The sequence below is a fragment of the Galeopterus variegatus genome, unplaced genomic scaffold (genome assembly GCF_000696425.1).
Source record: "Galeopterus variegatus unplaced genomic scaffold, G_variegatus-3.0.2 Scaffold167, whole genome shotgun sequence".
Lineage (NCBI taxonomy): Eukaryota > Metazoa > Chordata > Mammalia > Dermoptera > Cynocephalidae > Galeopterus > Galeopterus variegatus.
Window position 1 is genome coordinate 302,005 of NW_007726278.1, and position 22,008 is coordinate 324,012.

A 22,008-nucleotide genomic window follows, 5' to 3' on the forward strand; every position below is an offset into this window, starting at 1 on the left:
GGGCCCCCCCCCCCCGATGACAGCCCCTCCCCCAGCCGCCCAGCACCGTACTCCCCACACACCACCTGGAGTCCCCTGCACAGGGGATGGAGAGGCAATATTGGGCCTGTTCTCTTTGCACCACACAGCACCAAGTGCATTGCTTCCTATCAGAAAGAAAAATTAGAAACAGTGACTAAGTGCTCAGCTCAGCCCACAAAGCCTCTTTAAAATCTCAGCATTTATGAGTATCTTTTTTTACTATATGTTATTGAAAGCATCATATATTTTAATAGAGATACAAAATTTGGATTCCTGTGGCTGCTTCAGAGCCATAAATAGTTTTTCATGCATTCTTAATTGGGAAAACAGGTTACAAATAAACTTTAGTAACACTGCCTATTTCGACATTAAAGACTGGCTGTATATAAAAGTACAGAAAACCTCTATATTCACTGAATCAGGATTTGTGGTCAAAAAAATGCAAGCCTGGTCCTCCCTACCTGTGGTGGCCTTGGCCGCCTCCTCCCCACGGTTGCTCCCTTGGGCCACCTGCGGAAGCCCCAGATGCAAGCGGACTCAGCAAACGCTGCAGCTGCTGCAGGGGTCTGTGAGCCCGAAGGCACAGCCACGGCTGTGTGACACGAGGAGCCGGCCGGCGTCAGGAGCACAGATGTTTCCATGGGTATGCAGATATGACTTGCCTAAGTTTTTCCTCAGGAATCAAACTTGACACTGTGGAGTGTGGCCAGGTGCTGAGCTCGGGGCTGGCTGTGCCGACCGCTCGCCAGGCCTGGTCCCTGCAGGTCACCTGACCCTCAGAAGCCCCGATGACACGAGATAATGTGTGTAAATTGGCTGTGTATAGTAAGCACAGAAAAAATTCATACCCGTTATAATTCTCTAGACATCAGATTTCACACTGAAATGAAATTAGTTGTTTTGGGGTTTTTTTTACCAGGTTTTGACTTTCCCACAAAACTCACATACAGCGCCTTTTGGGCCTGGTGCATAAGTAGCCATGTTGTCAGCCTGCTCAGGTTTCTGCTCTGTCTTTTTCCAGGTTGCCCGGCTCATGGAGATGGGATTTTCCAGAGGTGATGCTTTGGAAGCCCTGAGAGCTTCAAATAATGACCTCAATGTGGCCACCAACTTCCTGCTGCAGCACTGATGGTCCCAGGTTGACACCAGGACCAGCCCAGCTGCTGAAATGACAGTGGCGTGATCCCCGCCACCCAGCCAGCCATGAGGACCAATCAGGCCCTGGTGCTGATGTCCTCATGGGGAGAGGGGCGTCCCCACCACACCCCGTCCTTAACTTCACGATTGTTACCGTTATAGTATCTAAATAAGTTTGCCGTTAAATTGGCCTGTATTTTCTCTCTTTATTTTTTTATTGGGCATTTTCCTTAGTTTGGAGAATCATCTCTTATTCCTAATGTGTTTTAAATGGATTGAAATTGCAGATTTCTGCAGGCAGTTGCATAGCTGTCCAGGTGGGGAACTGCCACTGTTGCCACAACTTCTTCTTACGCAGTTCATTGTCCTGCAACCATCTGATCTTATCATCGTGGAGGGGAAAAGCAGTGTTGTCTCAGAAAGCACATATCAAATTATTCCTGATGGACTTTTTAAATCGCTATTCTTTTTTCTCAAGCTTGTTTCCGGGCCCCAGTGGCTGTTCAGGATCTGCACTTCCTAGGGGACGAGCAGTCTCAGCCAGGCCTGGGTGCTGAGGGAGAAGCAGGGAGCCAAGTGTCCTCCACACTGCTCCAGCCCATTCCAGTGCGGGGAATTTTCCCCAACTCGTCCTCCCCACTTCCATTAAAAAATGATGAAAGTAATCAAGTACTGATTTGAGATTCTGGAATACTCCATGACACTTAACTGGGGTTAATTTTGCTCAGATCTGCAGAGGTAGCCACTCAGGCGAGGGGGTGAAATGGGACAAGAGAACAGTGCACCTCCTGGAGCCATGCAGGGCTGACTAGGGAACTCGGTGGCTAGCCCAGTGCGACGAGGAAATACCTTGCCCGACCCCCTGTCCACTGCAGGGCTGACCTGCCTGGCCCTCCCTGCCTGCATCCAGCCTGTCTGGCAGCAGGCTCTCCCCGGACCCCAGTCATAGTTCCCCAGCAGTGGGCGACAGAGCAGACTGCAGTGGAGGCCGATCGGGAGAGGGTGAAGGCAGGAGGAGGGCTGCCGTGTGCAGGAAAGACCTGAAGCAGGTGGACTGTTGCCATGTAAGGAACCGTGCAACTGTTATGTTCTGCAAAATGAGCAGCAGTGTATCAAATTGATGCAAATTTAGATGTGTGATACAATAAAGTTTTTAATGTGTTTTACTTTTCAATATTGCTTATTAGACTTAGCTGAATAAGACTTTGTTCTAGGCTGTACTATTTACCACCAAGAGAAAAAAATTGCCAGACTGTTCATCTCTCTTTAGAAGACTTGGGTGCTTTTTTGAAATGAGTGGAGCACTTTTGTTCGTGTAAGTAGCACTGCCCCCGGAACACCGCCAGGTCAGTGGCATTACCATGTGAGAGCCTGGAACCTCAGGCCTCAGTGAGGCCCCATCCTTAGGCTATTCTGAATGGGGACTGAGATGACTTTCTGGGGGGCTAGATGGTCCCACGCACAGGCCCTAGTTGAATCTGAGTGTCCCCATCTTAGGTTGTGAGGAACAGTTGACAGCAGTGGAGACGTCCTTAACTTCATTCATTGACCCAAACACAGTGAAGACTGCCTGAGCGTGCACTGCATGGAGATGTACCACCTCTGAGGCCAATCAAAATCCACCCTCCAAACTGCCTAATGCAAAAGACAGCCCAGTATCCAAAACTACACCATCTCCTATATTCCTTCTCACCTTCAAATAGCACCTAACAAGGTAAACCAAACCCAAGGCAAAGTTCTCCCAGAGGGTGGGGGCAAATAGCCCCATGGTAAGTACCACGAGTCACAGGCCTAAGTGCAGCAGGATTCACCATCCCACAGTTGTTTGCTAACCAGGATTCCCTCCTAAAAGTGATTACATCTCAGAGAGCTTTGTCCTGCCCAAAGGAACCTAGTGACCCTCAATTTCAGTCCTTTAGAGAGTAGGGAATTGAGGACATGCATGGTGGCAGATCAGGTTTTCTTAGTTCTTTCAGTCTCTTTCCTCGTTTCTCAGAGCTACGAAAGCCTCCCCTTGCCAGTGGTGGCCCATTATTTTCCGTCCTTGCCATGCAGCTGCCAGGCTGTTCTCTCCCTTTATCACCACCCTCTGGATCTCATAACACACATCTGTCTTTTCACCCCGAGCACATTTTCTCTGCCTTACGTTCCTGTGGCTAGCCCACTCTTGCTTCCTGCAAATACTGACAAACTGCAGCCATCCACTGCAGATTTTGAATTCCCAAGAACACCACACCTCTTGTCAGACACCCAGAAAACTTTCAGGCTGCTGGCACCCCCAAAGGGAGACCTCAAATGGCGGTGTGTGCCAGAGGGGGGCATCAGCGAGCCATTCAAGTCAGTTTCCCAAGGTGTAAAAAAGATCATTTAGGCTTTTGATTTTGTGCACTGGAACAGATTGGGCTTAATTTTCAAGCAAGCAGGTTCCAGATTGTGAAATGAGAAGAGGGAAAAAACTGTCTATAGTGAACCTTGCCTTTCCAAAATCAAGGAAAACCTACCTCTGAAGTCTCGATTTATAAACCTAGACTGAGTTTGGAATTAGAAAGGTAAAGATTTTAGAGAAATTGAGAACAAAATTGGAAATGCATTCCAGTGTCGTTCAGAATGTTTTGTGGATCTCTGAGTGTATGTTCCTACAATTGTTCTTAAATTGAAACGGAAGTGTCTAAAACCATCAACCTAAGAGTTTTATCTTAACCAGATAGCTTAAGTGACACTTAATTTGTGAGATTCGGAAGGTTATTTTCTTTACAGTCCCGTCCTGACACAGTGTATGTTACAGGGATGGACCAAGAGTTCCCAAACTGGCTTTCTGGCTCAGACTAAAGTTTCACTCCTGCAACTAAAATCTTACATGTGAGAAAAATTGCCAGAATTATGTAAATTTACTAACCTGCTTGATACAGCTGGCTGTGTCTAGTGGGGAAACAGCACCATAGCTAAATTGTGATGGTGCTACCGGCAGAGTTGGGATTTCAGGCAGAGAGAAGGGCCGGGGCTGGGGCCGGTTTGGGCTGCAGAGGCTGGGGCAAGTGGTCGCTGGATGTTGGAAGCCAGTCTGAAGCGAGGCGGGATTAGAGCCAGGTTGGGAGTCCTGCGTTAGTGGTAATGGAGTAAACTGGGCGACGGGTCGGGAGAGAGGAGAGAAGAGGCTTAACGGGGGGCCTTGAGTTTGAGCACCTGGCGTGGAGGAAGAGGCAGAGAGTGACAGCAGCATCGTGAGAAGGCAGCCCCAGTCGGAAGGAGGACATCAGGAGGGCGGGGCAAGGTGGTGGCAGCACAGCGGTGGCAGGTTCTAGAAGGAAGGAAGGAGCTAGACTGTGAGGACGAGTGAGAAAGCGGAGGTGACATAGGCTCGCGCAGGAAATTTGGTGGGGAAGGAGGAGGAGAGCCAGTGACACGGGCTCAGAGAGGGGTGTGATCAGGGCCCGCGAGGAGGGTTGACCTGGAGCGAGGAAGGACGCTGCAGTGCCCCGGAGGAACAGAGGGGGGAGAGGACCAAGGGTGAGCTACAGGCGCAGCGTCCAGCTTCTGCATAGAGAAGGGAGGCTGGGGCAGCGGCCCGAGGGGGCTGGGAACTTAAGGAGGGTGGAAGGGGGTCTTTATACAAGAAGAGCGCGAAGACTGTGTATTGGCCAGAAACAAGGGCTTTGGCCACTTTGGTATGTGAACTCTGCAGTAGTGGGGTCTGCCGGACCCCTTAGCCTCTGGGAATTTCCGAGATCCTAGAGATTTAGAAAGGAATTCAGACAGTCCCAAGAAACTAGAGTGCACAGGCTCCTCGGTGTCCTCATGCAGGCCCACAACATCCCAGAGAAGCCCATTGGTCCTGTGACCTTTCTGGAATGTTCTGAGCTGCTCGAGGAGTTTGCGTAGAGTTGGAGCGGGAATGGAAGAAAGAGGAGCCCAGGACTTGGGGGAGTAGGTGGGGGGGGGGGTCTTCGATAGAAATCTACCCAGGCCGAAGCCTGCGCTTCTAGTTACCTGGAGACCCACCCTGGTCCTCACCCAGACACAAGATACCATTAGGGACTCTGGGGAACTGTCCCCAATTGGCCAGACCTGGACTTTCCAGGGCCTCCAACTTGGCCACAGCAAAACAAAAGCAGCAACAAAGGCATCGTGTAACTCACAGTAAGACTAGAGAGAACCTATGGGTCGCAGGTCCATAGAATGTTCCAACTAGAAGTGAACATTTATCTAGGTTAAGCCTGCATCTTACAGGTGAGGAGAAGGGCAGAGAGGGAGCCAAGTTAGCCCAGCTGGGCTCACGGCAGGACACGGTGGCCTTGAGGCCGAGGCCAGCTCCCCTGTGGCAGGCCTGTCCTCAGCCTCTCCCCTGCCTGCTGCTGGTGTCCCCACAGTTGGCACCACCCCCTCTGGCTGCCCCACCTGGGCAGTGGGAGGAGAGGAGAGGACCCCAGGTTGGCTCCTCAGGCTCCCCTTGGGACTGTCCTGGTCCCTTACTCCACCCACCATGCCCAGGAGCACCTGCAGCTCCTCTCCCAGACTGGCCGCCCTGCTGTCTGCAGGACGAGGGGAGTCCCTGAAAGACGCTGCAGGGGACACAGGCCGGGACTCCTCCCTTGGGGTCAGAGTTTTCTCCCAAACCCACCACATCTGCCCGAAGCCACGTCCAACTGGCCATCCCTGTGCTGCTGTCACACTCATACACTTAGTATAACCCTGCAGGCAGAGTGGAAAATGGGGCCTCGAAATCAAAGGTGCTCCCCTAACACTGAGGATGGCATCCCTGCGACTTTCTAAATTGTTTTGGTGACAATGCAATATCTCTTCCTGAGATTATATTGGCACAGAGGACAATTCGCCTTCGCACATGTGGCCAGTTGGAACCTGAACAAAAGACTGGATTTGACGTCAGGGCCTTGATAACCAGATGACGTAGGGCACACAGAGCCTTTGCAAACCACTTATTCCTTGACCAAAGACCGACCCCAGGCTTGGTTAAGTGATGAAGACTGGGTTTCAGTCCCTGTAACAGCGTCCCCTTACTTTCATCCAGTGTGTTTGCTGTAAAGAGAGGAGCTCTCAGAAGGCTTGGGAAATGCTAAGGGCAAGGGCCCTGGGAGGCAGTGACAAAGGAGACCTGGCTCCTTGCTCCTCTGGGTCCAGCGAAGCCACTCTTCTGATCAGCCCAGCCCGCCCAGAGACGGCTTTGTTCCCAGGTGGGAGAAGCCAGGCCCAGGAGCCCATGTGACAAGCTTGCCTGTTTCACAAACTCCTCATTTCATTTCTTCACGAGGAACCATCACAAGGTGTGCTCTTTTGCTGTCTTGAAAAGTCTGTGCACAAAGCTTTTTATTGTAACGTTGTGGTACAAGTTTAGTATCCCTTATCCAAAATGCCTGGGACCAGAATTGTTTTGGATTTCAGATCTTTTTGGGTTTGGGAATATTTGTAGATATGTAAACAGTTGAGCAACCCTAATCTGGAAATCCAAAATCTGAAATGCTCCAATGAGCATTTCCTTTGAGCATCACTGGTGCACGAAAAATTTTAGATTTGGGAGCACTTCAGATTTGGGATTTTCAGATAAGGGATACTCAACCTGAATGATGTTAAACAGAAGTACTATATTTGTCTTAGTCCTTTTCCTGCTGCTGTAACAGAATGCCACAGACTGTCTCATTTATAAAGAACGGGAGTTCATTTGGCTCAAGGTTCTGGAGGCTGGGAAGTCCAAGAGCATGGCCCCGGCACCTGGAGAGGGTCATCCCATGGCAGAAGGCATCACGTGGCAAGACAGAGAAATGGGGGTCGAACTGATCTTTTTATCAGGAGCCCACTCCTGCGATAACAGCATCGATCTATTGGTGAGGTCAGAGCTCTCATGACCTAATCACCTCTTAAAGGCCCCACCTCCCAAATGGCAATGAAATTTCAACATGAGTTTTGGAGGGGACATTCAAACCATAGCAGTATTGTATATGAAAGCTGACCAGTCTAGTACTATCTATATAGATTTTGCAAAATCCACATCTGTGTTCCCTGTGACTAACGACAGTTTTTCTGTGTCGGGACCACAGAGGTCTTTTGCTAATAGGGCAGAGTCTTGGTTCCTGGAGTTTGGTGGATAAGTGCCTGCCTCTTCTCAGCAGGCGGGACCCTCCTGCACTTAAATGTGCACAGGATGAATGTGATAGTAATATTTTAAGGACCTGTTGTGGGGGGAGGGTGCACTTACTTTTGTTTAAGTATAAAAAGTCAGCAAATAATTAAAAAAGCCAATACCTTTAGCAGAGAGGGGACAGCGAGGCCTGGCTCTCTTTCTACCTGGGGAGAGATGAAATGATGTTTCTGCTTAGAAATGACCCAAATGTAGGCTGGCCCGTGGCTCACTCGGTAGAGTGTGGTGCTGATAACACCAAGGCCACGGGTTCGGATCCTATATAGGGATGGCTGGTTCGCTCACTGGCTGAGTGTGGTGCTGACAACACCAAGCCAAGGGTTGAGATCCCCTTACCGGTCATCTTTAAAAAAAAAAAAAAAAGAAATGACCCAAATGTGAACAGGTTTGGCTATTTTAAAAAAAAAGAAATTTAAAGAATAAAGTTAAATACCCACTCCCAGCCTGTCTTATTTCTGATTGTTTGTGTGAATGACTATTTCAAATTATAACAAATTTCTAGTTATGAAATATCTAAATGTGGAGCTCAAACCACTTCAAAATGATAAAAACAGATTTGAGGATACTGTTCTGTGGGGCAGGGCGAGGCAGAGGATGGGACTGGGGAACAGGGCAGTGGAGGGGACCCAAAGGCTTCATTGGTACCACAGTAGTAATTTCTATTTCTGAAGCTGGGTGGGGTGTATAGGGTGTCTGTTTTACTATTTTTTTTTTAATATCTTACATATATGCTATATGTACTCTTTTGTATTACTGAAATACTCAGTAAAAAGTTGAAACCCTCCAAAGAAATATCACCTCCCCTCTCTTGGGCACTTGTAGACTTACTCCACAGGTTCAAGCGGCGTGGGCCCAGGGCACCCCTTTCTCTTGCGAGAGCTCCAGACCCCTGGGGCTGCACGGGCAGGGTCTAGACCGGGCAGGAGGGGCAAGGGACTCCTGTGAGGGGCATTAGTACCAGGAGACAGAGGGACGCGGGCCTGGGGGGACCTCTAATACCACTTCCTTCATTTCACAGTGAAGACACGGTGTTGGAGTCCATGCTATGCCCGGGAGAGAGCACAGCATTTCCTCGGGACTTACCCACGGATCCTGACGCTTTCCATAAGACTCCTGTTTGGCACCAAACCTTATCCCTGCTGTCCAGAGCTGGTGGGTATCCTCAAGGAGGCTACCGCCCCAGGCCACCCACAGCCGAGCCATTTGGCCTGCACTTGTGGCCCGGGTGGGAGTTATCCACGTCAGTCCATGCTCCCAGCCTAGCCAGGCAGGTGTCAAGTGTCACTTCAGGGAAGTGCAGGATGCAGCCTGCTGGCACTGAGGGTCAAGGAGGGAGGCAGGGTCTGGAGTATGGAGCCAGCACCTGACTGAGCAGCCAGATGCAGCACTTCAAAACAAGCCCCAGGTGTCACGGAACTCTCCAGAACCTAAGCTAGGTGTGCTAATCAGGAAGCCTGGCAGGTGCAGCCCAGCAATTCTACTAATGCCAGGGGTTCTTGGCTGGATGCCTGCCGTGCACCAAGGGCCGAAATAGCTCCCTGCGGCCGAGGACTGCACTGACGCGGATCCATCCCAGCTTCTGTCATGTCCTGAAGCCCTGGGTGCCTGACAAGGGTTGGCAAGGGAGCGAGCCACTGAGGCACACAATAACAACGAAATATTCCTACCTCTAGGGAGAACTGCCACTATTTTAATACAAATGTACCTGCCAGAGCTCTCTTATCCTAGGCTGGGGACTGGTAGTTAGACAATTCGTATTTTTAAAGTGGGTAAAGTGCAGAGATATAGATATAAATAGATAGATAGATAAATGGATATCTCTATATATTAAATATGTTAATTTAGTTTGAAATATGTCAATGTAATTTATTTACCAATCTTCTGGTGTCTGTGTGGCCAAGGTGGTGGTGTGTTTTTTAAAAAAAATATCCTTCTGATGAGAAATTTGAGTATCTTTCCTGATCCACACCCACAGCACGTCGTTGATGAGTTCCAGTTTGGATTTCTTTATCAAAGTTTGAGTAGAACTTAGTGAGGCAATCAGAGTGCATATTTTCTCCCAGATGTTTCCCTGTCACCATGGGGTTGTCGCACTCACACCTAACTCGACGGCAGTTTTGGTTTAGTTAGCAATCCACCTTTATCAAACTTTCCAGAGCATTTGGCTCAGTTCTTACAAAAAGCCCTTTTCTTCTCGCCTTCCTACTGCATAAGTTTTCATAATAACTCAGTTATTTAATTTCCATAACAGTTGACACAGCGACACAGAAGGTCAGGGAATAAACACCGCCCTCTCTCGGTGCGTGCAGGGCTGCTGGGGAGAGGCCACTGGCCACGCGACCCTCGGCCGCTTCCCTCATACAGCAGCGCGTGGAGGTGCTGGGAGTGGAGGGGTCGTTTGGGTGGGGGAGCAGGAAAGAGGCGTCCGGGAGGGCGGCGTTAAGAAAGTAGAGGCGCCTCCACCCTCATATCTCCTCGGCTTCCCAGATGGGCCCCTAGAACCTTGCTGAGCCCGAGCACATGAACAGAGGCTCCAGCAGCTCCTGGGGCCGGGACCTGCACTCCCCAGCTCCTGCTGCCCTCGCACCCCGAGGGTCCTGCAAGGGCACGACCCTGAGGGCACGAGATAGTTGATTTAGCACCCAAGCTGGTACCTTAGCCTCGCCCTCCCTGGCTTTACCCTCCTGTCTCCCTGTCCTCTCTTTTGGGGTCGCTACCTTTAAATGGCTCTTGGGCCCACCACCAACCGCCATTCTCCTAGATGAGCATGTGGAAACCAGCAAAAGGCCACACAGGCGACTGGAGTCAGGCACCCCATGCAGAATATAAAAGAAAGCCACTAAAGAGATATGACAGATACCTGGCAAAACCCATGAGCTCACGGGGAAAGCAGGGCGGACACACTGGTCTCGCACTTGGAAACCACACAGTTCTCAGAGCTGCAAGAGGCGTCAGAGGTCCTGTTGACTAATGTCTTTGTCTCACAGATGGAGCCAGCTTCCAGCGCCACCTGGAACTTGCCCAGGCCACTGAGCAGGCCTCGCCCCCATCTTGTGAGCTCCCCATGCAGAGGAGACCCTTCTGTCCCACCTGCCCAGGGGACTATGTGCAGGGGGGAGGCGAGAAGCAACGCCCCTCCCAGGAGGTATTCTGGGGACCCTGACATCCACCCTCCGTCCCCTGTCCTGAGGGTCCTGGTTTTACAAGCTCTGCCCGAGCCGGGGCACATGGGAAGGCCCACGAATGGGACAGTGGTTACCACCGCACTTCTTAGCCACATCCCCACACACGTACCAGAACTTTCTGTGGAAGGATGAGCAGAGGATGAAACGGGAGATGAGATGAACAGGCTTCTGCAGAAGGGCTTGACAGGGCAGGACAGCGGCGCCAGCGCGGGATCAATCTTTAGGTCACAGGACATGGCTCTACATGAAAGCTGGTCAATACATTTGGGCCATCAACTTGACCTTGGGAGAAAAAGCATCACCAGACTCCAGGACACCACCTGCCCCTCCTCAAGCTCCAGCAATGGTTGGCCTTACGTTCTGGGTCACCTGATGGTCTGATGACACCGCCGCAGGCTTACTGTCCAGCATAAACAATGCCACGCTCACCTCAGATGGGACAGCTCTCGGAGGTGCCTCAGGACATAAATGAAAACACAACATTTGCTTTACTTCGGCTTCTGTTATTCTTTCAGCAGCCAGTGGTAGGTGTGAAGTTTGAACGAAGAGAGCAGGGTTCACTTGTTCCCCTTAAATAGGGCAGAGAGATTAAGAGTGGTCAGCACAGCGACCGTCACACAGCACCACGGTCCAGAGGCCTCGGTGACAGAGGCACGCTTCCTCCCAGGTCTGGGGACCGGCACCCCACATCAAGGTGTCCGCAGGGCTGCTTCCTCCCGGGGCCCTCCCTCTGAACAGCATCTGTGTCCCAATCGCCTCTTCTTTTTTTTTTTTTTTTTTTTTTCCCTTTTTTTTTTTTTTCATGACCGGTAACGGGATCGCAACCCTCGGTGTCGCGCCCGCACCACGCTCAACCAGTGAGCGGACCGGTCTCTATATGGGATCTGAACCCTCGGCGGGAGTGCCACCACACTCCCAAGCGCCGCACTCTACCGAGTGCGCCACCGGGCCGGCCCCAATCGCCTCTTCTTATAAGGACAATAGTCACAGTGAACTAGAGCCCACCCTAATAACCTCGTTTTAATTTAATTACCTCTTTAAAGGCCCTCTTTTCAAATACAGTCACATTCTGAGATTCTGGGGGTGGGGAACTCAACCTGTGAATCCGGGGACATAACTCTTCCCATAACACATATCTTGGGAGTAGAGGTAAGGACACTGCCATTGACAAAGTGACCCAACACTCCACAGTCAGGAACAATCGCTGGGACAGAAAGCAGGCAGCCGTCCCTGTCCAGACCAGTTGCAACTGGACCGCTGCGAGCGCTGGGACTCCAGGCAGAGCCCTCATGTCCCCGTCAGCTGTGCGGCTTGGGGACACCAGCGGCCTCCCCATGGAACAAGCAGACTTGCTGTGAGCCCTGCCCAGGGAGGGCCGCGGTGGGGGCGAGGGCTGGGGGCACCGGCCTGTTTCCTGGACTGTTAAATGCTGTATTCACGGCCTGTTCTTAACAGTATGAAAAATACCAACTAATAGTAAGCGATGAGCTGATTTTGCAAATGAATAATAAAGACTTTGAAATAGTTTTAGTTGTGTGGCCGCCCTGGCTGAATTAGGAAATGTCCCCAGCAAACTGCAGCAGAGTCAGGCCAGGCGGAGGGTGCAGGTGCCTCCCAGGCACAGGCCGCTGGGGCTGCACCTCTGCTCCCGCCTCCACGTTCTATCCCCTTAAAAATGCTTGTTTTTGGGGCCGGCCCGGTGGTGCACTGCTACAGTGCGCCGCTTGGGAGCGCGGCCGCTGAGGGTTCGGATCCCACATACAGACCGGCTGCTCACTGGCTGAGCGAGGTGCGGGCGCAACACCGAGGGTTGCGATCCCGTTGCCGGTCCTGGTCCAGTATAGGCGTGACACTGAGGGTTGCGATCCGTTGCCGGTCACAAAAAAAGACAAAAAGGAAAAAAAAAAAAAAAAAAAAAAAAAACCAGAGGGTTCGGATCCCACATACAGACCGGCTGCTCACTGGCTGAGCGAGGTGCGGGCGCAACACCGAGGGTTGCGATCCCGTTGCCGGTCCTGGTCCAGTATAGGCGTGACACTGAGGGTTGCGATCCGTTGCCGGTCACAAAAAAAGACAAAAAGGAAAAAAAAAATAAATGCTTGTTTTTAAAAGGGGCGCTTCCAGAGACTCCTCCCAGCCCCTGCTGCCTTTTCTGAGTCTTCACCTTTGCCCTCTTGACCAACCGATCCTTTCCTTCTGGCTTTCAACCATAGCAACAAAAAACGCCCCATCCCACCCCCTCCAAGTCCCCCCAGCAATAAATTTCTTGAAAGAAATGTTGACACTTGCTGTCCCCATTTCCTCGGCTTCTGTCCTCAATGGCCAACTTCTTTCTCGATGCAGCGGCCACTTTCTAGGCTGCCGGCCACTCCGGCCACTGTGCTGGCACCGCGGCTGCTGCACCTGCCCCTTCCTCCCTCCCCTTAAATGCTGATGTCCCTCATGGGGCCTGCTGATGCTGGAGGCCTGCCTGCCACCTGCTCCAGGGACTGTCACACTCCAGGCACTATCCCCTGCCCCGATCCCCCCGGGGCCAGGACCAGACAACCAGGGGCAGCCCCAGAACCTGCTGGAATTATTCACACTGGCCAGTCCTCAGCTTGCCAGCCCTGCCTCGCCCGTCGCTTCCTGCAGAAACCACGGTCAAGGCTCTTGTCCAGGTTTTCCCGTCTTCCTGCCTCCTGACCGGATGCTTCCCCACGTGGCCCTGTGTGGCGGGACGTGCCCCTCCTCTTAGGAACTGTAACAAACTGTTCCGATCTGCTGGCCTCACCGTACCTGAGCAATAATGAAGCCTACAGTCTAAAGCAGCCTCCCTCTGCTCTGCCAGGGCTGTCATCCACCTCATGCCTCTGCATCTGTGTCCCCACTCGGAACCTACCTAGGCTTCATGCCTCAAAGGTCCAGCTTTATACTGGGCACCCCCGACGTGCCCATCCCAGGGGCACCCAAGCCCATCTTCCACCTCCAAACTACATCTTACCCCATACTTCCTGTCTCAGGAAATGACACCTCCATCAATCCAACCCCAAACCCCACGCTGGGGAGCCCTCCCCGACAGTGTCCCTAACCCTCTCTCCTGTGTCAATCATTCTCCACTTAACACGCTTAGCATGTTATATTGCTATTGTCTGATTACAACTGCATGTGTCCCCTGCTGGCCTACGTGATCCACGAAGTTAGAGACCGTGACTACCTTATTCGACTGTATCCGCAGCACCTAGGACAGTACTTGGGGATTGTGTGAATTCATGAAGAAAGGAGTGCTGAAGACAGGTGCCAGCTTAGAGACAGAACCGTCAACTGTTGGAGGCAAAGAGCGTCTCCAGCCTGCCCTTTCTGCACATGTTCTCCTGCAGCTCTCTGAGCCTCCTGTTTTTAGAAAGAACAGCCCTTCACACCTGGGGGTCAGCTGATGCGTGTTTACCGGGACTGAATTTCTGGCAATGTCCTACCTCGGGCAGTTTCTAGGATTTTACACCTATGTGCAACCTACCCAAGGAAGTCATATCGGGCGTTAGCAAACACGTGCACGTGTGTGCTCATACACACACGCGCACACACACGGCTCCGCACTCCCCTGGGCCCAGCTGCCCCTGCTGCCTGTCCTCTGCCAGTAACAGAGATGATGGATGGATGGATGGATGGATGGATGGATGGATGGATGGATGGATGGATGGATAGAGATAGAGATGACAGATCACATAGATAAAGACAGAGATGATAGATACAGAAATAGATAGTCATGATTCCTGAAAACTGAATTTAAAACATATTTTTAACTTTATCTAGAATTTCCCAAGTGCTACGCCAGCTTCTGGTTATATTCAGAAGATGCAAAAGAACAGTCTTCCCTGCCTGAGTTAAAGGGTTATGATCTGTGTGAAAAGATGTGGTGATCAGGTGAAAAGCTGCTGAAAGAAACCCTGCCAGGTGCTCTTTATTCTTTCTACTGAGCTTGACCTGATAAAACAGCAATACAACAGCAAATACATTGGAGCCCATGCAGTTATCCTTTTGCTGTTTTGTTTTATATTGTTCTTTCTTTTACAAATGAGACTCATGCAAGAGAGTTGTTTTTCTAGCACTTGAACCCCTTAAATAAGTAAAAAAGGCATGTTCTGGAACTGTGTAAAAGAAGCTGCCTTTGCCAGGGTGTAAGGACAGAAACGGAATGCCACGTGTCCCCTGCCAGCAAACCTTGTTCACAACTCGAGACCACGAGCTTCTCCCAGGGGAGGGAGCGTGGGGAGAACAGAAGGGAGGGTGGGAAGGGAGGGTCTCTGGAGCCCTTGGCCCAGCTCAAGGGTCAAGGATAGAATCTCCAGAGAAAGGGGCGCCTTCCTTCACCCCTCCCCACCCGACCCTCTGACCACAGCCCTTCCCAGAGACCTAGGCTCAAACTCTCTGGGCCCAAAGATTCAAATCTGCTCAGAGACTTGGAAGAAGCAGGCCCCAGGTGGCTTCCCGCCTGCCCTGGTAAAGCTGGCCTGGGGACGTGATTCCCCAGGACAGAAGCTCCTGCCTCCTTCGCCGGCTTGGCCTGCAGGTGGACGCTATGGATGAGGGCAGGTGGACATGGGGCTGCTCTCTCCTCCTGCGGGCCAGCCTCCAACCTCCAACCTCTCCCTCTCCCTCTGTCACCCACACACACACAGTCACGCTTGCTGCCGCACACACTGACGAAGACGTTCTCTTTGACCAAACTTCAGTCAGGCTCCTCTGAGCCCTCTTCTCGATTAGGCCTCAACTTTGGGCTTCTGTGAAGTCCTTATAGGGCCTGTGTCACCCAGTCTTACAGAGAATCCTGCTAAGTCTGCTTGGAGAGAACCCCATCTCCCTAAAATCTGTTACCCCAATATCTGGTCAAATTCCTCACCCCTCACTCTCAATGTCTGATCCCCCACCCCGCTCCTCGGCTATAAATCCCCGCTTGTCCGTGGTGGATTTGGAATCAAGCCCAGTTCCATGCTGAAGTCTCTTTTCCCCATGGCAATAGTTCCTGCATGAAATCTGTTTTGACCACTTCACTGCCCAGCTCTGGTTTTCTGCAACAACCCTCACCCACTCACTCACACACACGAACTCACTCACACACTCCCAGACTCACCCAGTCACACACCTCCCCGTGGGGACGTGAGCTGGGAGCCCCAGGGACAGGCCGGGCTGACCCGTGACCCCATTGAGATGTCCACTCTTTGGAGAAAACTCTTCCAAGGCCTGGAGTTTGGCCAGCTGAGGACCGAGAGAAGCTCTGCTTTCTCCCCTTCCTGCCTGAACGATTCAGCCTCCAGCCGCGTTGAGCTTCCAAGCAGAGTGCGGAGCTGAGGGAAGGGGCTTCAGAGCCCGAGCAGGGCAAGGAGAGCCATCTCTAGGGGCAAGCTTAGCTCAGGGGAGGGCCCGGCCACAGGTCAACTCACCTTCTAGAACCTACCTGACCAGACACAGAGCAGCTTTCTGATGCCTGTTGGAAAGTTGTGTGTCTGTTTCTCAGTTTGTTCAGAACTCACAGGGAAATGGACGGGACCAGCTCCTAAAGCACCCCCAAGCCTTGGCAGTGGTCCTCCCTTCCTGATTTTTCATGGGCCTCTTCCACAAAACATGTCCCCTCCCGTCCTCAGCCCTGCCAGGCCCTCAGGAACTCCGACCTCGGAGTTCACTCTGTGCCACTTCTTACTGTCTCAGCCCAGGGTGCCCATGTCCCCCATTCATTGCTGGCACCCTTGGGTCCCACCTCAGTGCCACCTCCACTCTGAAGCCTCCCAGCCTCTGCAGAATTTGTGAACTTGCTTAGCACTGGAGGGGACTCTCAGCCTCAGCTTCTCATAGTGACTCCTGCGACTCACTCACTCCTTGCTGCTTCAGCAAACTGTGAGCCCCTGGGGGACTGTCCTCTTCCTCTTCCTTTTCTTGGTATTTGGCACAAAACCAGTGCTCAGGATGTTGGGCCCTGCTAGAAGCCACAGCAAAGTCACATCTGAGGAGGAGGTGGGCAGCTGCTGCCCCAGCAGCTGTGAGAGTCACGCTCCTGAGCCCTGACACCTTGCACCCGGGCCACCTGTCCTCCCGGCTGGTGTTTCCATTCCTTTGCACATCGATGTTGGTGCAAACGCCAGCTCCAGGATGGCCAGTGGGATTTGGGATTCGTGTTTCATTGACTCTGGCCCCACACCTGGCCAAAGGCGTGCCCCTCAGCCTGCCCCATCTGCTCTTTAGGAATGACCTAATGTTGGTCATGTTTGACTTAATATGAAGTTACCCTGTCAATGCGTTTCCCTCTCACAGGGTATTTGCCTTTAGAGACCCGCAGCACTATGACTCTGGAGTGCAGGGCGTACCTCTGTGAAGGGATGACCAATTGGTCAACCAAGTTGGGGAGGGATTATCAAGAAGGCTTCCAGAAGGGTTCTGAAATTAACCCCCGGGGATGGCCCAGAGGAGCCAGCCTGGTCCTATCAGCAGGGTTTGCTCAGTGACTTGAGGCTGACTCTGGCCTTTGATCCTGACCTGTCCTTCTGCCCAGACAGAAATGGTGGGGATCCTGGTGAGCCAGAATCGGGATGCTCTACCCACCGACATCAGAAGCAGAGGGGGCTGGAGCCGGGGGCAAGCAGGAGTGAAGTGCAGGTGCGATCTGAGCCTTCTCTGGGAGCCCCAGCACTTTCTCACACCCTGAGAAGCCCCCCTGGCCCACTTACCTCACTCAGGGGGCACCGCACACTTTCTCACGCCCTGAGAAGCCCCCCTGGCCCACTTACCTCACTCAGCTGGGCACCGCACAGTTTCTCACGCCCTGAGAAGCCCCCCTGGCCCACTTACCTCACTCAGGGGGGCACCGCACACTTTCTCACGCCCTGAGAAGCCCCCCTGGCCCACTTACCTCACTCAGGGGGCACTGCACACTTTCTCATGCCCTGCGAAGCCCCCCTGGCCCACTTACCTCACTCAGCTGGGCACCGCACACTTTCTCATGCCCTGAGAAGCCCCCCTGGCCCACTTACCTCACTCAGGGGGGCACTGCACACTTTCTCACGCCCTGAGAAGCCCCCCTGGCCCACTTACCTCACTCAGGGGGGCACTGCACACTTTCTCACGCCCTGAGAAGCCCCCCTGGCCCACTTACCTCACTCAGGGGGGCACTGCACACTTTCTCACGCCCTGAGAAGCCCCCCTGGCCCACTTACCTCACTCAGGGGGGCACTGCACACTTTCTCACACCCTGAGAAGCCCCCCTGGCCCACTTACCTCACTCAGGGGGCACCGTACAGGCCAGCAGAGCCCTGCCCGCAGCCAGCAGCCTTCCCAGGTGGCCCAAAGCATCAAAGGGAGCCCCGTGCGCTCTCTCCTCTGCAGAAATGGAATCTATTCACAGCAGTAGACTCTGCACCTTCCTCCCTTTACCCCCTGCTGAAGAGAAAAGAAAAAACCAAAAAACCCGGGTACCAGCCCAGGTGATCTCCCCGCTGCAGGCCACGGCTCCAGGAGGAGGCGGAGGAGGTGGAGGAAGCCACTCCAGGAGGCCCCTTCCTTTCGGCTCCGTTTCTGTGGTCCCCACAGGCTGGGATTCAGGCCACAGATGTGACAATCAAGCCCCCAGAGTCAGGCAATTCAAAAGCAGCCGCCCTGCCCCCCCCCCCGGGTGGTGATGAGCTGGCGAGGCAAGAAGCACCTTCTGGGGCCCAGAGGCGCTCGGCTCCGTGCAGGACCCTGGGGGGGACCGGCTCCAAAGCCCTCGCTGTCCTGATCCGGACAAGCGGCCTCGATGGAGCTGGAAGGCACGTGCAGCCCGGGTGGGTGCTGTGGGGCTGCCCTGCGCGGGGCCAACAGCGGGGCCGCAGATGGAAGCAGGTGTCCCCGCCGCAGACGCGGGGCCCGGGCGCCCTGGGCCGGGCACTTCTTCCTCTGTCTTGCCGGACAGGGGTTTTCCCGACCACGCCGCAGGCCGATCACTCATCACCCAGGCACTGGGCTGGAGGGTCAGCTCAAGGTCAAGGGTTCAGATCCCCATAGGGTCCAGCCACCAAAAGAGGCATCAACGTGTCGTCTGACTGAGACTGTGCCTCTGTCCCTCCATCACCAGGTTGTTGTTCTTTTTGAGGCTTTCTCTGAACGCTGGGTGAAGGCCGCTTCCATCAGCAGCAGGCTCTCCAGCCTGGCCTGGGATATTTGCTCCCCGTCCACCCTGTGTCCAGCACGGCATCCCATGAGCCTCGGTTTCCCCCAGCCTAGAGTGGGGTCAACACACTCCCCTACTGGCCTCCCACTGACTGAGGTCATGGGACACGATTTTTCCTACGTGTAAAATGGGCCCTACAAGATGACCCCGAAAACTCCAGGTCTGTTGGAGATAACCTAGATAAAAAGTCCTGTCTTACCATAAACTTTTCCATAAACTTCCCCCCCTGCCACGCCCAGAAGGAAGAGCCGCTGCAGCTTCCAGAGGGCAGAGGTGCCTGATGCACACACAGATCACCAGCCCCGGGGCAAGTGTCCTTCGTGCCTTCAGGACATTTAGGGTTCTCCTGTTAGAAGGAGAGAACTAGAAGGCCCAAGGAGGGCAGGAACTTATAGAATCCCCCCCACACACACACACACAGTGTATTTATTCATGATTCATTCAATAATGAATGAATCTGAGCCGCAGCTGCGAGCCAGGAGCGGTGCTGAGTTCATGGGTGTGCATGTGATTGGCAGGTGAATGGCGGGGCCTCACCGCGTCTGCACATGCATAGGTGGGTCCCTACACACACGCCTGGCCTGGAATCTGATCCTTACGAGGTTAACTCTAAGTGTCAGCCACAGCCGCTGGCCGGTCCCACTTCAGCAGAACAAGACCCTGCCTCGAGCTCTGCAGCCCCCAGCCACTCCTTTCACCTGTGCCATGCACTGGATGCCAAATTGTCGTGGGTTATTCCCTAAGTGCTTCATTTCACCCAGCTGATGAGTTCCTCAGGGGTGGAAACTGAGGCAGGCTCTTTTATATAAACCGGCTGCTAGGGCGGAAGGTATCGGAGAGATTATCCAGTCCATGGGGGCCAGAATTCAGGAGGTCTGTGAGCCAGGATGAAAAACCAATGACATCTTTCTTGCCACTAGAGTCTAACTGAAATGTGGCATTTCATTTACAGGCACAGGCAACCAGCCGCTGTGGTATGAAGGGTACCCGTGACTGTCGCTGATGTAAACCACAGACCTTTTCATAGCCTGTTGCAGGCGATGCAGCCAGCCTTTATGCTCTTCACTACTTTAGAATTACAGTCATTATTAGCCATGTCACTAGTCAATAAAGAAGTATATATAATATGACATCAAAAATCTGCTATTTAACATTTTGATAACTATTTTAATATGGGAGGGTTTTTGTACTTTATGCATTTAAAATTACTCTGAGAAACGGTCCACAGGCTTCACTTAGCAGTCCATGGCACAAGAAAAAGTAGGTGGCCCTGGATCTAGTCTAACATCTTTGTCATATAAGTGGGGAAACCGAGGCACAGGATCTTTTCCCCGAACCTCCCAGTTTACCCATCAAGACAGGACTGAAACCATGGCTGCTGGAAACCCTCCTCCAGCTCAAAGCCACCCTCACAATGCAACAGGCTTTACTGCCTACCCTTCTACCTCCTCTCAGCACCAAACTCGTGAAGATGTTGGGGCTCAGAAATTGTACCCCAAAGTATGGCATTTGGGCATGCTGAGTACTTTGAACTAAAGGAGATCGGAAGGTCTCGGAAGCAAGGTTTCTCTGACCCTCTCCTGCCCTCCTGTCTGGCACCCCTCTTTCTCCCGTGAAGGGAGTCATAGAATGCAGAATTCCTCTTCTCCAGGGCAGGTCACAGCCACTAGAACCCTTCTCCCCCAAACAAGCCAGAAAACCTAGGAAGGTCACTCTTTTCTCCCTTCTCCCTTGAAGACCCTCATTCCAGAGGGATCCTGCCCCATACCCGGGAGCACGGAGAGGCCAAGAAGAAGCTGCACAGACAGGCCTGCTGGTCCCCCCTCGGTCTGTCATCCCTAGGTCACACCCTTCTGTCCAGTCACGCCTCTGCACAGCTGACCGTTCTTTACCTACCCTAAGCATAAAACAGACAGTCTTCCCTGCGTCTTTGGGTCTTCACTTCTGAAGGCTCCCATGTCACAGAAAACTCTGGTTAAATGCATTTGCTAGGCTTTTCTCTTGTTAACCTGTCTTTTGTTGTAGGAGTGTCAGCTGTGACCCTTATTACAGGGAGGAAAGGGGTCACACATTTGTGCCCCCACAATGCCCCCAAATATGACTCTCCAGAGACTGGAATTAGGACGTAAAGTGTGACTTCTCAACTTATCGACTGTCCTGATTCTCCCTGCAGGTGGCCTCGTAAACCTCCTGCCTCTAATCCATTTGTCATCTTCTGCCTGGCCCTGTGCAAGTGTCAGAGAGCACAGAGGCTCCCTGCCGCTCAGAGCCAAGAAACCAGTAGCAATTACAGCGACAATAATGACACCTGTCACTGAGAACCCCCTCTGTGTCAGACACTTGTAGCTATGTTTATTTAGACTTCACTTCATCCTCAAAGATCCATTATTATCCTCACTTGATTCTTATTTTGTATCCTCATTTTATAGATGAGGAAAATGAGGCTCAGAGAAGTTAAGGGATTTGCCCAAGGCTCCACAGCCAGCTGCATCGAAGGCCCAGGCTTTTCTGATGGGTTCCATTACAAGGACGTTGCATTTGGGGTTGGAGGCAGGGAGTGGCCAAGGAATGGTGTCTCCCAGATGGGAAGGGCAGGAAGACTTTGGGCTGCTGCTCCTGGGGGGCGAGTGGAGTCCCCAGGGCTGCTGATGGGGTGGCTGTGGCTGGTGAGGTCTGAGCTTGGCCGACCCCCTGGGCAGTTACCCTTGAAACAGCATCACAGGGCACTGATTTCTGACCTGATCTGTGCTCGCCCCAGGAAAGCAGAGGTGGCAGCCTTACCTCATCTCTGTGGCCTGCCGTCTGCCTTCCCTGAGCTGCTTCAGCCCCAAGCGTGAGCAGACGTGCACAGGGTAGTTTAGCTCAGGGCACAGCCGCCATCCTGGGGCTCTGTAAAGGCTCTCTCTCTCTCTCTCTCCCTCTCTCTCTCTTCTTTCTTTGATGAGGAAAAGGATTGGGGGGTGTGTACGGATGTATGTGTCCCCCGCACATATTTAATCATCGATAGGACTTCTTGCACTCAATACGGTACTTACTGGCTCATTCATTTGACGTTCACTGCCTGTCTACACTATGCTGAGCTTCCAGAACTAAGGACACAACAGAGACAGGACCCTTCCTTCTGGGGAAGTGGACAGGCGAGGCCTCTGTGGAGAGACAGGCGCACCGCACAGGGGGCAGGTGCAGGGTGCTAAGGGACACACACGAGCAGGCTCTTCCCGCTCCTGGGGAGTCAGGGGGTTCCCAGAGATCAAAGATGAGGCTGAGAACAACGTGCTGAACATTTCCAACACTGGAGCAGAAGCAGAGACAGTGGTGGCTGTGCTCTGAATCTTTAA

The 22,008-nt window shown here is 52.7% G+C and overlaps 1 protein-coding gene across 2 annotated transcripts in view; it reads left to right on the forward strand.

The window, feature by feature from the left end:
* UBAC2 (UBA domain containing 2) overlaps positions 1-2,332 on the forward strand; it is a 174,165-nt gene extending 171,833 nt beyond the window's left edge. For both annotated transcript variants that reach the window (XM_008594759.1, XM_008594764.1), the window contains one exon: positions 1,043-2,332. In XM_008594759.1, coding sequence (XP_008592981.1) covers positions 1,043-1,150 — 108 coding nt within the window. In that variant the 3' untranslated portion in view covers positions 1,151-2,332. The remainder of the gene's footprint in view (positions 1-1,042) is intronic.
* The last annotated feature ends 19,676 nt before the right edge of the window (positions 2,333-22,008 follow it).